The following is a 17,379-nucleotide window of genomic DNA, read 5'->3' as shown; positions in this document are numbered from 1 at the left end:
GAGAGCTTCTATCACTTCTCCTCTTTCCACAGAGAGGGAGAGCTTCTATCACTTCTCCTCTTTCCACAGAGAGGGAGAGCTTCTATCACTTCTCCTCTTTCCACAGAGAGGGAGAGCTTCTATCACTTCTCCTCTTTCCACAGAGAGGGAGAGCTTCTATCACTTCTCCTCTTTCCACAGAGAGGGAGAGCTTCTATCAATTCTCCTCTATTATTGTCTCCTTGTTTCTTGTCTCCTTTCCTCTTCTCCTTCCCTGACCCTGTGTGTGATGCTGTTCTGTTTTCTCCACAGGACAGGCTGAAGATGGGCCACCACGGAGAGAGGGCTCTGGAAAGATTATGTCCTCATCTCCTCTCATTATCTCCTTGTCTTGCTTCCTTCCCTGTTTCCTCTACAGGACAAGCTGAAAGTGGGCCACCACGGAGAAAGGTCCCTGGAGAGCTTCTGTCAGTGGCAGTGGGAGGAGTACGGCGGCCCCCGTTACTTAGGCAACAATTACGTGCCCGGGGGCAGGGATGACATCCCACCTGTGGACACGGCCGTGCTCGTCACGAGGTAACTGTCATTGTCACTGTCACGCTTCCAATCACACTGTCACTGTCCAGGACTGGCACTGTTGTCACTGTGTATCTGATATAGTCTCCTTCTCTCTCTCTCCTACTCTCTCTCTCTCTCTCTCTCTCTCTCTCTCTCTCTCTCTCTCTCCCAGCTCTCTCTCCATTTCAATTTCAATTTCAATTCAATGGGCTTCATAGGCAAGGGCCAAAGCAAGTGAAATAGATAACAAACAAAAGTGAAAAAAACAAAATAAAAATGAACAGTAAACATTACACTCACATAAGTTCAAAAGAATAAAGACATTTCAAATGTCACATTAGGTGCAAATAGTTCAAGTACAAAAGGAAAAATATATAAACATAAATATTGGTTGTATTTCCAAAGGTGTTTGTTCTTCACTGGTTGCCCTTTTCTTGTGGCGACAGGTCACAAATCTTGCTGCTGTGATGCCACACTGGTATTTCACCCAGTAGATATGGGAATTCATTCAAATTTGATTTGTTTTCAATTTCTTTGTGGGCCTGTGTAACCTGAGGGAAATATGTGTCTCTAATATGGTCATACATGTGGAAGGAGGGCAGGAAGTGCAGCTCAGTTTCCACCCCATTTTGTGGGCAGTGAGCACATAGCCTGTCTTCTCTTTCTCAATAGCAAGGCTATGCTCACTAAGTCTGTACATAGTCAAAGCTTTCCTTAATTTTGGGTCAGTCACAGTGGTCAGGTATTCTGCCGCTGTGTACTCTCTGTGTAGGGCCAAATAGCATTCTAGTTTGCTCTGTTTTTTGTTAATTCTTTCCAATGTGTCGAATAATTATATTTTTGTTTTCTCATGATTTGGTTGGGTCTAATTGTGCTGCTGTCCTGGGGCTCTGTGGGGTGTGTTTGTGTTTGTGAACAGAGCCCCAAGACCAGCTTGCTTAGGGGACTCTTCTCCAGGTTCATCTCTCTGTAGGTGATGGCTTTGTTATGGAAGGTTTGGGAATCGATAATAGAGACAGTAGATCTAGCTGGTCTGTCATAATATAATAGAGACAGTAGATCTAGCTGGTCTGTCATAATATAATAGAGACAGTAGATCTAGCTGGTCTGTCATATTATAATAGAGACAGTAGATCTAGCTGGTCTGTCATAATATAATAGAGACAGTAGATCTAGCTGGTCTGTCATATTATAATAGAGACAGTAGATCTAGCTGGTCTGTCATAATATAATAGAGACAGTAGATCTAGCTAGCTGGTCTGTCATAATATATAGACAGTAGATCTAGCTGGTCTGTCATAATATATAAAGACAGTAGATCTAGCTGGTCTGTCATAATATAATAGAGACAGTAGATCTAGCTGGTCTGTCATATATAATAAGACAGTAGATCTAGCTGTCTGTCATAATATAATAGAGACAGTAGATCTAGCTGGTCTGTCATAATATAATAGAGACAGTAGATCTAGCTGGTCTGTCATATTATAATAGAGACAGTAGATCTAGCTGGTCTGTCATATTATAATAGAGACAGTAGATCTAGCTGGTCTGTCATATATAATAGAGACAGTAGATCTAGCTGGTCTGTCATAATATAATAGAGACAGTAGATCTAGCTGGTCTGTCATAATATAATAGAGACAGTAGATCTAGCTGGTCTGTCATAATATAATAGAGACAGTAGATCTAGCTGGTCTGTCATATATAATAGAGACAGTAGATCTAGCTGGTCTGTCATAATAAAATAGAGACAGTAGATCTAGCTGGTCTGTCAAATATAATAGAGACAGTAGATCTAGCTGGTCTGTCATATTATAATAGAGACAGTAGATCTAGCTGGTCTGTCATATTATAATAGAGACAGTAGATCTAGCTGGTCTGTCATAATATAATAGAGACAGTAGATCTAGCTGGTCTGTCATAATATAATAGAGACAGTAGATCTAGCTGGTCTGTCATATATAATAGAGACAGTAGATCTAGCTGGTCTGTCATAATATAATAGAGACAGTAGATCTAGCTGGTCTGTCATAATATATAGAGACAGTAGATCTAGCTGGTCTGTCATAATATAATAGAGACAGTAGATCTAGCTGGTCTGTCAAATTATAATAGAGACAGTAGATCTAGCTGGTCTGTCATAATATAATAGAGACAGTAGATCTAGCTGGTCTGTCATATATAATAGAGACAGTAGATCTAGCTGGTCTGTCATATATAATAGAGACAGTAGATCTAGCTGGTCTGTCATAATATAATAGAGACAGTAGATCTAGCTGGTCTGTCAAATATAATAGAGACAGTAGATCTAGCTGGTCTGTCATATTATAATAGAGACAGTAGATCTAGCTGGTCTGTCATATATAATAGAGACAGTAGATCTAGCTGGTCTGTCATAATATAATAGAGACAGTAGATCTAGCTGGTCTGTCATATATAATAGAGACAGTAGATCTAGCTGGTCTGTCATATTATAATAGAGACAGTAGATCTAGCTGGTCTGTCATAATATAATAGAGACAGTAGATCTAGCTGGTCTGTCATAATATAATAGAGACAGTAGATCTAGCTGGTCTGTCATATTATAATAGAGACAGTAGATCTAGCTGGTCTGTCATATTTATAAGAGACAGTAGATCTAGCTGGTCTGTCATAATATAATAGAGACAGTAGATCTAGCTGGTCTGTCATAATAATAAAGACAGTAGATCTAGCTGGTCTGTCATAATATAATAGAGACAGTAGATCTAGCTGGTCTGTCATATTATAATAGAGACAGTAGATCTAGCTGGTCTGTCATAATATAATAGAGACAGTAGATCTAGCTGGTCTGTCATAATATAATAGAGACAGTAGATCTAGCTGGTCTGTCATAATATAATAGAGACAGTAGATCTAGCTGGTCTGTCATAATAATAGAGACAGTAGATCTAGCTGGTCTGTCATAATATAATAGAGACAGTAGATCTAGCTGGTCTGTCATAATATAATAGAGACAGTAGATCTAGCTGGTCTGTCATAATAATAATAGAGACAGTAGATCTAGCTGGTCTGTCATATTATAATAGAGACAGTAGATCTAGCTGGTCTGTCATAATATAATAGAGACAGTAGATCTAGCTGGTCTGTCATATTATAATAGAGACAGTAGATCTAGCTGGTCTGTCATATATATAGAGACAGTAGATCTAGCTGGTCTGTCATAATATAATAGAGACAGTAGATCTAGCTGGTCTGTCATATTATAATAGAGACAGTAGATCTAGCTGGTCTGTCATATATAATAGAGACAGTAGATCTAGCTGGTCTGTCATAATATAATAGAGACAGTAGATCTAGCTGGTCTGTCATAATATAATAGAGACAGTAGATCTAGCTGGTCTGTCATAATATAATAGACAGTAGATCTAGCTGGTCTGTCATAATATATAGAGACAGTAGATCTAGCTGGTCTGTCATAATATAATAGAGACAGTAGATCTAGCTGGTCTGTCAAATTATAATAGAGACAGTAGATCTAGCTGGTCTGTCATAATATAATAGAGACAGTAGATCTAGCTGGTCTGTCATAATATAATAGAGACAGTAGATCTAGCTGGTCTGTCATAATAAATAGAGACAGTAGATCTAGCTGGTCTGTCATAATATAATAGAGACAGTAGATCTAGCTGGTCTGTCATAATATTAAAGACAGTAGATCTAGCTGGTCTGTCATATTATAATAGAGACAGTAGATCTAGCTGGTCTGTCATATTATAATAGAGACAGTAGATCTAGCTGGTCTGTCATAATATAATAGAGACAGTAGATCTAGCTGGTCTGTCATAATATAATAGAGACAGTAGATCTAGCTGGTCTGTCATATATAATAGAGACAGTAGATCTAGCTGGTCTGTCATAATATAATAGAGACAGTAGATCTAGCTGGTCTGTCATAATATAATAGAGACAGTAGATCTAGCTGGTCTGTCATATTATATAGAGACAGTAGATCTAGCTGGTCTGTCATATTATAATAGAGACAGTAGATCTAGCTGGTCTGTCATAATATAATAGAGACAGTAGATCTAGCTGGTCTGTCATAATATAATAGAGACAGTAGATCTAGCTGGTCTGTCATATTATAATAGAGACAGTAGATCTAGCTGGTCTGTCATAATATAATAGAGACAGTAGATCTAGCTGGTCTGTCATAATATAATAGAGACAGTAGATCTAGCTGGTCTGTCATAATATAATGAGACAGTAGATCTAGCTGGTCTGTCATAATAAATAGAGACAGTAGATCTAGCTGGTCTGTCATAATATAATAGAGACAGTAGATCTAGCTGGTCTGTCATAATATAATAGAGACAGTAGATCTAGCTGGTCTGTCATAATATAAGAGACAGTAGATCTAGCTGGTCTGTCATAATATAATAGAGACAGTAGATCTAGCTGGTCTGTCATAATATAATAGAGACAGTAGATCTAGCTGGTCTGTCATATATAATAGAGACAGTAGATCTAGCTGGTCTGTCATATTATAATAGAGACAGTAGATCTAGCTGGTCTGTCATAATATATAGAGACAGTAGATCTAGCTGGTCTGTCATAATAAATAGAGACAGTAGATCTAGCTGGTCTGTCATATTATAATAGAGACAGTAGATCTAGCTGGTCTGTCATAATATAATAGAGACAGTAGATCTAGCTGGTCTGTCATAATATAATAGACAGTAGATCTAGCTGGTCTGTCATAATATAATAGAGACAGTAGATCTAGCTGGTCTGTCATAATTATAAAGACAGTAGATCTAGCTGGTCTGTCATAATATAATAGAGACAGTAGATCTAGCTGGTCTGTCATAATATAATAGAGACAGTAGATCTAGCTGGTCTGTCAAATATAATAGAGACAGTAGATCTAGCTGGTCTGTCATAATATAATAGAGACAGTAGATCTAGCTGGTCTGTCATATATAATAGAGACAGTAGATCTAGCTGGTCTGTCATAATATAATAGAGACAGTAGATCTAGCTGGTCTGTCATAATATAATAGAGACAGTAGATCTAGCTGGTCTGTCATAATATAATAGAGACAGTAGATCTAGCTGGTCTGTCATAATATAATAGAGACAGTAGATCTAGCTGGTCTGTCATATTATAATAGAGACAGTAGATCTAGCTGGTCTGTCATAATATAATAGAGACAGTAGATCTAGCTGGTCTGTCATAATATAATAGAGACAGTAGATCTAGCTGGTCTGTCATATTATAATAGAGACAGTAGATCTAGCTGGTCTGTCATAATATATAGAGACAGTAGATCTAGCTGGTCTGTCATAATATAATAGAGACAGTAGATCTAGCTGGTCTGTCATAATATAATAGAGACAGTAGATCTAGCTGGTCTGTCATAATATAATAGAGACAGTAGATCTAGCTGGTCTGTCATAATATAATAGAGACAGTAGATCTAGCTGGTCTGTCATATTATAATAGAGACAGTAGATCTAGCTGGTCTGTCATAATATAATAGAGACAGTAGATCTAGCTGGTCTGTCATAATATAATAGAGACAGTAGATCTAGCTGGTCTGTCATAATATAATAGAGACAGTAGATCTAGCTGGTCTGTCATAATATAATAGAGACAGTAGATCTAGCTGGTCTGTCATAATATAATAGAGACAGTAGATCTAGCTGGTCTGTCATAATATAATAGAGACAGTAGATCTAGCTGGTCTGTCATAATATAATAGAGACAGTAGATCTAGCTGGTCTGTCATAATATAATAGAGACAGTAGATCTAGCTGGTCTGTCATATATAATAGAGACAGTAGATCTAGCTGGTCTGTCATAATATAATAGAGACAGTAGATCTAGCTGGTCTGTCATAATATAATAGAGACAGTAGATCTAGCTGGTCTGTCATAATATAATAGAGACAGTAGATCTAGCTGGTCTGTCATAATATAATAGAGACAGTAGATCTAGCTGGTCTGTCATAATATAATAGAGACAGTAGATCTAGCTGGTCTGTCATAATATAATAGAGACAGTAGATCTAGCTGGTCTGTCATAATATAATAGAGACAGTAGATCTAGCTGGTCTGTCATAATATAATAGAGACAGTAGATCTAGCTGGTCTGTCATAATATAATAGAGACAGTAGATCTAGCTGGTCTGTCATATATAATAGAGACAGTAGATCTAGCTGGTCTGTCATAATATAATAGAGACAGTAGATCTAGCTGGTCTGTCATAATATAATAGAGACAGTAGATCTAGCTGGTCTGTCATAATATAATAGAGACAGTAGATCTAGCTGGTCTGTCATAATATAATAGAGACAGTAGATCTAGCTGGTCTGTCATAAATATAGAGACAGTAGATCTAGCTGGTCTGTCATAATATAATAGAGACAGTAGATCTAGCTGGTCTGTCATATTATAATAGAGACAGTAGATCTAGCTGGTCTGTCATAATATAATAGAGACAGTAGATCTAGCTGGTCTGTCATAATATAATAGAGACAAGATCTAGCTGGTCTGTCATAATATAATAGAGACAGTAGATCTAGCTGGTCTGTCATAATATAATAGAGACAGTAGATCTAGCTGGTCTGTCATAATATAATAGAGACAGTAGATCTAGCTGGTCTGTCATAATATAATAGAGACAGTAGATCTAGCTGGTCTGTCATAATATAATAGAGACAGTAGATCTAGCTGGTCTGTCATAATATAATAGAGACAGTAGATCTAGCTGGTCTGTCATAATATAATAGAGACAGTAGATCTAGCTGGTCTGTCATAATATAATAGAGACAGTAGATCTAGCTGGTCTGTCATAATATAATAGAGACAGTAGATCTAGCTGGTCTGTCATAATATAATAGAGACAGTAGATCTAGCTGGTCTGTCATAATATAATAGAGACAGTAGATCTAGCTGGTCTGTCATATTATAATAGAGACAGTAGATCTAGCTGGTCTGTCATATTATAATAGAGACAGTAGATCTAGCTGGTCTGTCAAATATAATAGAGACAGTAGATCTAGCTGGTCTGTCATAATATATAGAGACAGTAGATCTAGCTGGTCTGTCATAATATAATAGAGACAGTAGATCTAGCTGGTCTGTCATAATATAATAAGACAGTAGATCTAGCTGGTCTGTCATAATATAATAGAGACAGTAGATCTAGCTGGTCTGTCATAATATAATAGAGACAGTAGATCTAGCTGGTCTGTCATAATATAATAGAGACAGTAGATCTAGCTGGTCTGTCATATATATAAGACAGTAGATCTAGCTGGTCTGTCATAATATAATAGAGACAGTAGATCTAGCTGGTCTGTCAAATATATATAGAGACAGTAGATCTAGCTGGTCTGTCATATATAATAGAGAAAGAGTAGATCTAGCTGGTCTGTCATAATATAATAGAGACAGTAGATCTAGCTGGTCTGTCATAATATAATAGAGACAGTAGATCTAGCTGGTCTGTCATAATATAATAGAGACAGTAGATCTAGCTGGTCTGTCATAATATAATAGAGACAGTAGATCTAGCTGGTCTGTCATAATATAATAGAGACAGTAGATCTAGCTGGTCTGTCATAATATAATAGAGACAGTAGATCTAGCTGGTCTGTCATAATATAATAAGACAGTAGATCTAGCTGGTCTGTCATTATAATAGAGACAGTAGATCTAGCTGGTCTGTCATAATATAATAGAGACAGTAGATCTAGCTGGTCTGTCATAATTATAAGAGACAGTAGATCTAGCTGGTCTGTCATATTATAATAGAGACAGTAGATCTAGCTGGTCTGTCATAATATAATAGAGACAGTAGATCTAGCTGGTCTGTCATAATATAATAGAGACAGTAGATCTAGCTGGTCTGTCATAATATAATAGAGACAGTAGATCTAGCTGGTCTGTCATAATATAATAGAGACAGTAGATCTAGCTGGTCTGTCATAATATAATAGAGACAGTAGATCTAGCTGGTCTGTCATATTATAATAGAGACAGTAGATCTAGCTGGTCTGTCATAATATAATAGAGACAGTAGATCTAGCTGGTCTGTCATAATATAATAGAGACAGTAGATCTAGCTGGTCTGTCATAATATAATAGAGACAGTAGATCTAGCTGGTCTGTCATAATATAATAGAGACAGTAGATCTAGCTGGTCTGTCATAATATAATAGAGACAGTAGATCTAGCTGGTCTGTCATAATATAATAGACAGTAGATCTAGCTGGTCTGTCATATTATAATAGAGACAGTAGATCTAGCTGGTCTGTCATATTATAATAGAGACAGTAGATCTAGCTGGTCTGTCAAATATAATAGAGACAGTAGATCTAGCTGGTCTGTCATAATATAATAGAGACAGTAGATCTAGCTGGTCTGTCATAATATAATAGAGACAGTAGATCTAGCTGGTCTGTCATAATATAATAAGACAGTAGATCTAGCTGGTCTGTCATAATATAATAGAGACAGTAGATCTAGCTGGTCTGTCATATTATAATAGAGACAGTAGATCTAGCTGGTCTGTCATAATATAATAGAGACAGTAGATCTAGCTGGTCTGTCATAATATTAAAAGACAGTAGATCTAGCTGGTCTGTCATAATATAATAGAGACAGTAGATCTAGCTGGTCTGTCAATTATAATAGAGACAGTAGATCTAGCTGGTCTGTCATAATATAATAGAGACAGTAGATCTAGCTGGTCTGTCATAATATAATAGAGACAGTAGATCTAGCTGGTCTGTCATAATATAATAGAGACAGTAGATCTAGCTGGTCTGTCATAATATAATAGAGACAGTATCTAGCTGGTCTGTCATAATATAATAGAGACAGTAGATCTAGCTGGTCTGTCATATATAATAGAGACAGTAGATCTAGCTGGTCTGTCATAATATAATAGAGACAGTAGATCTAGCTGGTCTGTCATAATATAATAGAGACAGTAGATCTAGCTGGTCTGTCATAATATAATAGAGACAGTAGATCTAGCTGGTCTGTCATATTATAATAGAGACAGTAGATCTAGCTGGTCTGTCATAATATATAGACAGTAGATCTAGCTGGTCTGTCATAATATAATAGAGACAGTAGATCTAGCTGGTCTGTCATAATATAATAGAGACAGTAGATCTAGCTGGTCTGTCATAATAAAATAGAGACAGTAGATCTAGCTGGTCTGTCATAATATAATAGAGACAGTAGATCTAGCTGGTCTGTCATAATATAATAGAGACAGTAGATCTAGCTGGTCTGTCATATTATAATAGAGACAGTAGATCTAGCTGGTCTGTCATAATATAATAGAGACAGTAGATCTAGCTGGTCTGTCATAATATAATAGAGACAGTAGATCTAGCTGGTCTGTCATATTATAATAGAGACAGTAGATCTAGCTGGTCTGTCATAATATAATAGAGACAGTAGATCTAGCTGGTCTGTCATAATATAATAGAGACAGTAGATCTAGCTGGTCTGTCATAATATAATAGAGACAGTAGATCTAGCTGGTCTGTCATAATATAATAGAGACAGTAGATCTAGCTGGTCTGTCATAATATAATAGAGACAGTAGATCTAGCTGGTCTGTCATAATATATAAAGACAGTAGATCTAGCTGGTCTGTCATAATATAATAGAGACAGTAGATCTAGCTGGTCTGTCATATTATAATAGAGACAGTAGATCTAGCTGGTCTGTCATAATATAATAGAGACAGTAGATCTAGCTGGTCTGTCATAATATAATAGAGACAGTAGATCTAGCTGGTCTGTCATATTATAATAGAGACAGTAGATCTAGCTGGTCTGTCATATTATAATAGAGACAGTAGATCTAGCTGGTCTGTCATAATATAATAGAGACAGTAGATCTAGCTGGTCTGTCATATTATATAGAGACAGTAGATCTAGCTGGTCTGTCATATATAATAGAGACAGTAGATCTAGCTGGTCTGTCATAATATAATAGAGACAGTAGATCTAGCTGGTCTGTCATAATATAATAGAGACAGTAGATCTAGCTGGTCTGTCATATATAATAGAGACAGTAGATCTAGCTGGTCTGTCATAATATAATAGAGACAGTAGATCTAGCTGGTCTGTCATAATATAATAGAGACAGTAGATCTAGCTGGTCTGTCATATATAATAGAGACAGTAGATCTAGCTGGTCTGTCATAATATAATAGAGACAGTAGATCTAGCTGGTCTGTCATAATATAATAGAGACAGTAGATCTAGCTGGTCTGTCATAATATAATAGAGACAGTAGATCTAGCTGGTCTGTCATAATATAATAGAGACAGTAGATCTAGCTGGTCTGTCATAATATAATAGAGACAGTAGATCTAGCTGGTCTGTCATAATATAATAGACAGTAGATCTAGCTGGTCTGTCATAATATAATAGAGACAGTAGATCTAGCTGGTCTGTCATAATATAATAGAGACAGTAGATCTAGCTGGTCTGTCATAATATAATAGAGACAGTAGATCTAGCTGGTCTGTCATAATATAATAGAGACAGTAGATCTAGCTGGTCTGTCATATTTAATAGAGACAGTAGATCTAGCTGGTCTGTCATATTATAATAGAGACAGTAGATCTAGCTGGTCTGTCATAATATATAGAGACAGTAGATCTAGCTGGTCTGTCATAATATAATAGAGACAGTAGATCTAGCTGGTCTGTCATATTATATAGAGACAGTAGATCTAGCTGGTCTGTCATATTATATAGAGACAGTAGATCTAGCTGGTCTGTCATAATATAATAGAGACAGTAGATCTAGCTGGTCTGTCATAATATAATAGAGACAGTAGATCTAGCTGGTCTGTCATAATATAATAGAGACAGTAGATCTAGCTGGTCTGTCATAATATAATAGAGACAGTAGATCTAGCTGGTCTGTCATAATATAATAGAGACAGTAGATCTAGCTGGTCTGTCATAATATAATAGAGACAGTAGATCTAGCTGGTCTGTCATAATATAATAGAGACAGTAGATCTAGCTGGTCTGTCATAATATAATAGAGACAGTAGATCTAGCTGGTCTGTCATAATATAATAGAGACAGTAGATCTAGCTGGTCTGTCATAATATAATAGAGACAGTAGATCTAGCTGGTCTGTCATAATATAATAGAGACAGTAGATCTAGCTGGTCTGTCATAATATAATAGAGACAGTAGATCTAGCTGGTCTGTCATAATATAATAGAGACAGTAGATCTAGCTGGTCTGTCAAATATAATAGAGACAGTAGATCTAGCTGGTCTGTCATAATATAATAGAGACAGTAGATCTAGCTGGTCTGTCATAATATAATAGAGACAGTAGATCTAGCTGGTCTGTCATAATATAATAGAGACAGTAGATCTAGCTGGTCTGTCATAATATAATAGAGACAGTAGATCTAGCTGGTCTGTCAAATATAATAGAGACAGTAGATCTAGCTGGTCTGTCATATTATAATAGAGACAGTAGATCTAGCTGGTCTGTCATAATATAATAGAGACAGTAGATCTAGCTGGTCTGTCATAATATAATAGAGACAGTAGATCTAGCTGGTCTGTCATAATATAATAGAGACAGTAGATCTAGCTGGTCTGTCATAATATAATAGACAGTAGATCTAGCTGGTCTGTCATATTATATAGAGACAGTAGATCTAGCTGGTCTGTCATAATATAATAGAGACAGTAGATCTAGCTGGTCTGTCATAATATAATAATAGACAGTAGATCTAGCTGGTCTGTCATATATAATAGAGACAGTAGATCTAGCTGGTCTGTCATAATATAATAGAGACAGTAGATCTAGCTGGTCTGTCATAATATAATAGAGACAGTAGATCTAGCTGGTCTGTCATAATATAATAGAGACAGTAGATCTAGCTGGTCTGTCATAATATAATAGAGACAGTAGATCTAGCTGGTCTGTCATAATATAATAGAGACAGTAGATCTAGCTGGTCTGTCATAATATAATAGAGACAGTAGATCTAGCTGGTCTGTCATAATATAATAGAGACAGTAGATCTAGCTGGTCTGTCATAATATAATAGAGACAGTAGATCTAGCTGGTCTGTCATATTATAATAGAGACAGTAGATCTAGCTGGTCTGTCATAATATATAGAGACAGTAGATCTAGCTGGTCTGTCATATTAATAGAGACAGTAGATCTAGCTGGTCTGTCATAATATAATAGAGACAGTAGATCTAGCTGGTCTGTCAAATAAAAAGACAGTAGATCTAGCTGTCTGTCATATTATAATAGAGACAGTAGATCTAGCTGGTCTGTCATAATATAATAGAGACAGTAGATCTAGCTGGTCTGTCATAATATAATAGAGACAGTAGATCTAGCTGGTCTGTCATAATATAATAGAGACAGTAGATCTAGCTGGTCTGTCATAATATAATAGAGACAGTATCTAGCTGGTCTGTCATATATAATAGAGACAGTAGATCTAGCTGGTCTGTCATATATAATAGAGACAGTAGATCTAGCTGGTCTGTCATAATATAATAGAGACAGTAGATCTAGCTGGTCTGTCAAATATAATAGAGACAGTAGATCTAGCTGGTCTGTCATAATATAATAGAGACAGTAGATCTAGCTGGTCTGTCATAATATAATAGAGACAGTAGATCTAGCTGGTCTGTCATAATATAATAGAGACAGTAGATCTAGCTGGTCTGTCATAATATAATAGACAGTAGATCTAGCTGGTCTGTCATAATATAATAGAGACAGTAGATCTAGCTGGTCTGTCATATTATAATAGAGACAGTAGATCTAGCTGGTCTGTCATATTATAATAGAGACAGTAGATCTAGCTGGTCTGTCATAATATAATAGAGACAGTAGATCTAGCTGGTCTGTCATAATATAATAGAGACAGTAGATCTAGCTGGTCTGTCATAATAAATAGAGACAGTAGATCTAGCTGGTCTGTCATAATATAATAGAGACAGTAGATCTAGCTGGTCTGTCATAATATAATAGAGACAGTAGATCTAGCTGGTCTGTCATATTATAATAGAGACAGTAGATCTAGCTGGTCTGTCATATTATAATAGAGACAGTAGATCTAGCTGGTCTGTCAATATAATAGAGACAGTAGATCTAGCTGGTCTGTCATAATATAATAGAGACAGTAGATCTAGCTGGTCTGTCATAATATAGAGACAGTAGATCTAGCTGGTCTGTCATAATATAATAGAGACAGTAGATCTAGCTGGTCTGTCATAATATAATAGAGACAGTAGATCTAGCTGGTCTGTCATAATATAATAGAGACAGTAGATCTAGCTGGTCTGTCATAATATAATAGAGACAGTAGATCTAGCTGGTCTGTCATAATATAATAGAGACAGTAGATCTAGCTGGTCTGTCATAATATAATAGAGACAGTAGATCTAGCTGGTCTGTCATAATAATAGAGACAGTAGATCTAGCTGGTCTGTCATAATATAATAGAGACAGTAGATCTAGCTGGTCTGTCATAATATAATAGAGACAGTAGATCTAGCTGGTCTGTCATAAATAATAGAGACAGTAGATCTAGCTGGTCTGTCATATATAATAGAGACAGTAGATCTAGCTGGTCTGTCATAATATAATAGAGACAGTAGATCTAGCTGGTCTGTCATAATATAATAGAGACAGTAGATCTAGCTGGTCTGTCATAATATAATAGAGACAGTAGATCTAGCTGGTCTGTCATAATATATAGAGACAGTAGATCTAGCTGGTCTGTCATAATATAATAGAGACAGTAGATCTAGCTGGTCTGTCATATTATAAGAGACAGTAGATCTAGCTGGTCTGTCATAATATATAAGACAGTAGATCTAGCTGGTCTGTCATAATATAATAGAGACAGTAGATCTAGCTGGTCTGTCATAATATAATAGAGACAGTAGATCTAGCTGGTCTGTCATAATATAATAGAGACAGTAGATCTAGCTGGTCTGTCATAATATAATAGAGACAGTAGATCTAGCTGGTCTGTCATAATATAATAGAGACAGTAGATCTAGCTGGTCTGTCATAATATAATAGAGACAGTAGATCTAGCTGGTCTGTCATAATATAATAGAGACAGTAGATCTAGCTGGTCTGTCATATATAATAAGACAGTAGATCTAGCTGGTCTGTCATAATATAATAGAGACAGTAGATCTAGCTGGTCTGTCATAATATAATAGAGACAGTAGATCTAGCTGGTCTGTCATAATATAATAGAGACAGTAGATCTAGCTGGTCTGTCATAATATAATAGAGACAGTAGATCTAGCTGGTCTGTCATAATATAATAGAGACAGTAGATCTAGCTGGTCTGTCATAATATAATAGAGACAGTAGATCTAGCTGGTCTGTCATATTATAATAGAGACAGTAGATCTAGCTGGTCTGTCATAATATAATAGAGACAGTAGATCTAGCTGGTCTGTCATATATAATAAGACAGTAGATCTAGCTGGTCTGTCATAATATAATAGAGACAGTAGATCTAGCTGGTCTGTCATAATATAATAGAGACAGTAGATCTAGCTGGTCTGTCATAATATAATAGAGACAGTAGATCTAGCTGGTCTGTCATAATATAATAGAGACAGTAGATCTAGCTGGTCTGTCATAATATAATAGAGACAGTAGATCTAGCTGGTCTGTCATAATATAATAGAGACAGTATCTAGCTGGTCTGTCATAATATATAGAGACAGTAGATCTAGCTGGTCTGTCATAATATAATAGAGACAGTAGATCTAGCTGGTCTGTCATAATATAATAGAGACAGTAGATCTAGCTGGTCTGTCATAATATAATAGAGACAGTAGATCTAGCTGGTCTGTCATATTAAATAGAGACAGTAGATCAAAAAATCTAGCTGGTCTGTCATAATATAATAGAGACAGTAGATCTAGCTGGTCTGTCATTTATAATAGAGACAGTAGATCTAGCTGGTCTGTCATATATAATAGAGACAGTAGATCTAGCTGGTCTGTCATTATATAAGAGACAGTAGATCTAGCTGGTCTGTCATATTAAATAGAGACAGTAGATCTAGCTGGTCTGTCATAATCCTACACCCTTATCAACACAGTAGCATTGGAAACTTCACCCTACACACTTATCAACACAGTAGCATTGGAAACTTCACCCTACACCCTTATCAACACAGTAGCATTGGAAACTTCACCCTACACCCTTATCAACACAGTAGCATTGGAAACTTCACCCTACACCCTTATCAACACAGTAGCATTGGAAACTTCACCCTACACACTTATCAACACAGTAGAATTGGAAACTTCACCCTACACCCTTATCAACACAGTAGCATTGAAACTTCACCCTAAACCCTTATCAACACAATAGCATTGGAAACTACACCCTACACCCTTATCAAACACAGTAGCATTGGAAACTTCACCCTACACCCTTATCAACACAGTAGCATTGGAAACTTCACCCTACACACTTATCAACACAGTAGCATTGGAAACTTCACCCTACACCCTTATCAACACAGTAGCATGGGAAACTTCACCCTACACCCTTATCAACACAGTAGCATGGGAAACTTCACCCTACACCCTTATCAACACAGTAGCATTGGAAACTTCACCCTACACCCTTATCAACACAGTAGCATTGGAAACTTCACCCTACACCCTTATCAACACAGTAGCATTGCAGGATGAGGTCAGATGGACTGAACTTGTTATAATATTGTTCTTCTCGTTGCAGGACTGACTTCTGCGTGCACAAAGACCAGCCCTGTGACACAGTGGGTGAGGAATCACAACCGTGTGTGTGTGTGTGTGTGTGTGTGTGTGTGTGTGTGTGTGTGTGTGTTTGTGTGTGTGTGTATTGAAATAGTCTGTCGGTGGCCCTTGTTGACCTCTGACATTGCTGTCCCCCTGAAAAGGAGAAGCAGGTGACATTTCAACCCGCCTGGTCTGTAAAAACCTCTCAAGCCGCACACACACACACACACACACACACACACACACACACACACACACACACACCACACACACACACACACACACACACACACACACACACACACACACACACACACACACACACACACACACAGACACACACACACACACACAGACACACACACGCACGCACACAAACACATACACACACACACACACACACACACACACAGACACACACACACACACAGACACACACACGCAGGCATACAAGCACATAACACACACACACAGACACAAACACGCACGCACACACACACACAGACACACAGACACACAAACACACACACACACGCACGCACGCACGCACACACACACACACACAGACACACAAACGCACATGCATGCGGACACACACACACACTTACACTCTCTCACACACGCACACACACACGCACACACTTTGGAGATAAGACCACACACGTACTGCAGATAAGACCCTGCTGTATTCTGTCTGTCTCTCCGCCCCACTATAACTGTAATCTGTCTGTCTCTCCCCCCTCACTATAACTGTAATCTGTCTGTCTCTCCGCCCCACTGTAACTGTAATCTGTCTGTCTCTCCCCCCTCACTATAACTGTAATCTGGCTGTCTCTCCCCCCTCACTATAACTGTAATCTGTCTGTCTCTCCGCCCCACTATAACTGTAATCTGTGTGTCTCTCCCCCTCACTATAACTGTAATCTGTCTGTCTCTCCGCCCTCACTATAACTGTAATCTGTCTGTCTCTCCGCCCCACTATAACTGTAATCTGTCTGTCTCTGTTACGATGGTGGTGGTGGG

The 17,379-nt window shown here is 37.3% G+C and overlaps 1 protein-coding gene across 1 annotated transcript in view; it reads left to right on the top strand.

Annotated features, from left to right (window-relative positions):
* adamts17 (ADAM metallopeptidase with thrombospondin type 1 motif, 17) overlaps positions 1-17,379 on the top strand; it is a gene marked incomplete in the record, with an annotated part of 184,084 nt that overhangs the window by 44,058 nt on the left and 122,647 nt on the right. The window contains 2 exon segments of the mRNA XM_031812744.1: positions 398-555; positions 16,337-16,380. Coding sequence (XP_031668604.1) covers positions 398-555; positions 16,337-16,380 — 202 coding nt within the window.

Source organism: Oncorhynchus kisutch, unplaced genomic scaffold (assembly GCF_002021735.2).
Source record: "Oncorhynchus kisutch isolate 150728-3 unplaced genomic scaffold, Okis_V2 Okis03b-Okis08b_hom, whole genome shotgun sequence".
Lineage (NCBI taxonomy): Eukaryota > Metazoa > Chordata > Actinopteri > Salmoniformes > Salmonidae > Oncorhynchus > Oncorhynchus kisutch.
The sequence above is the reverse complement of the archived record's forward strand: the minus strand, read 5'-3'. Positions and strand labels throughout refer to the sequence as shown.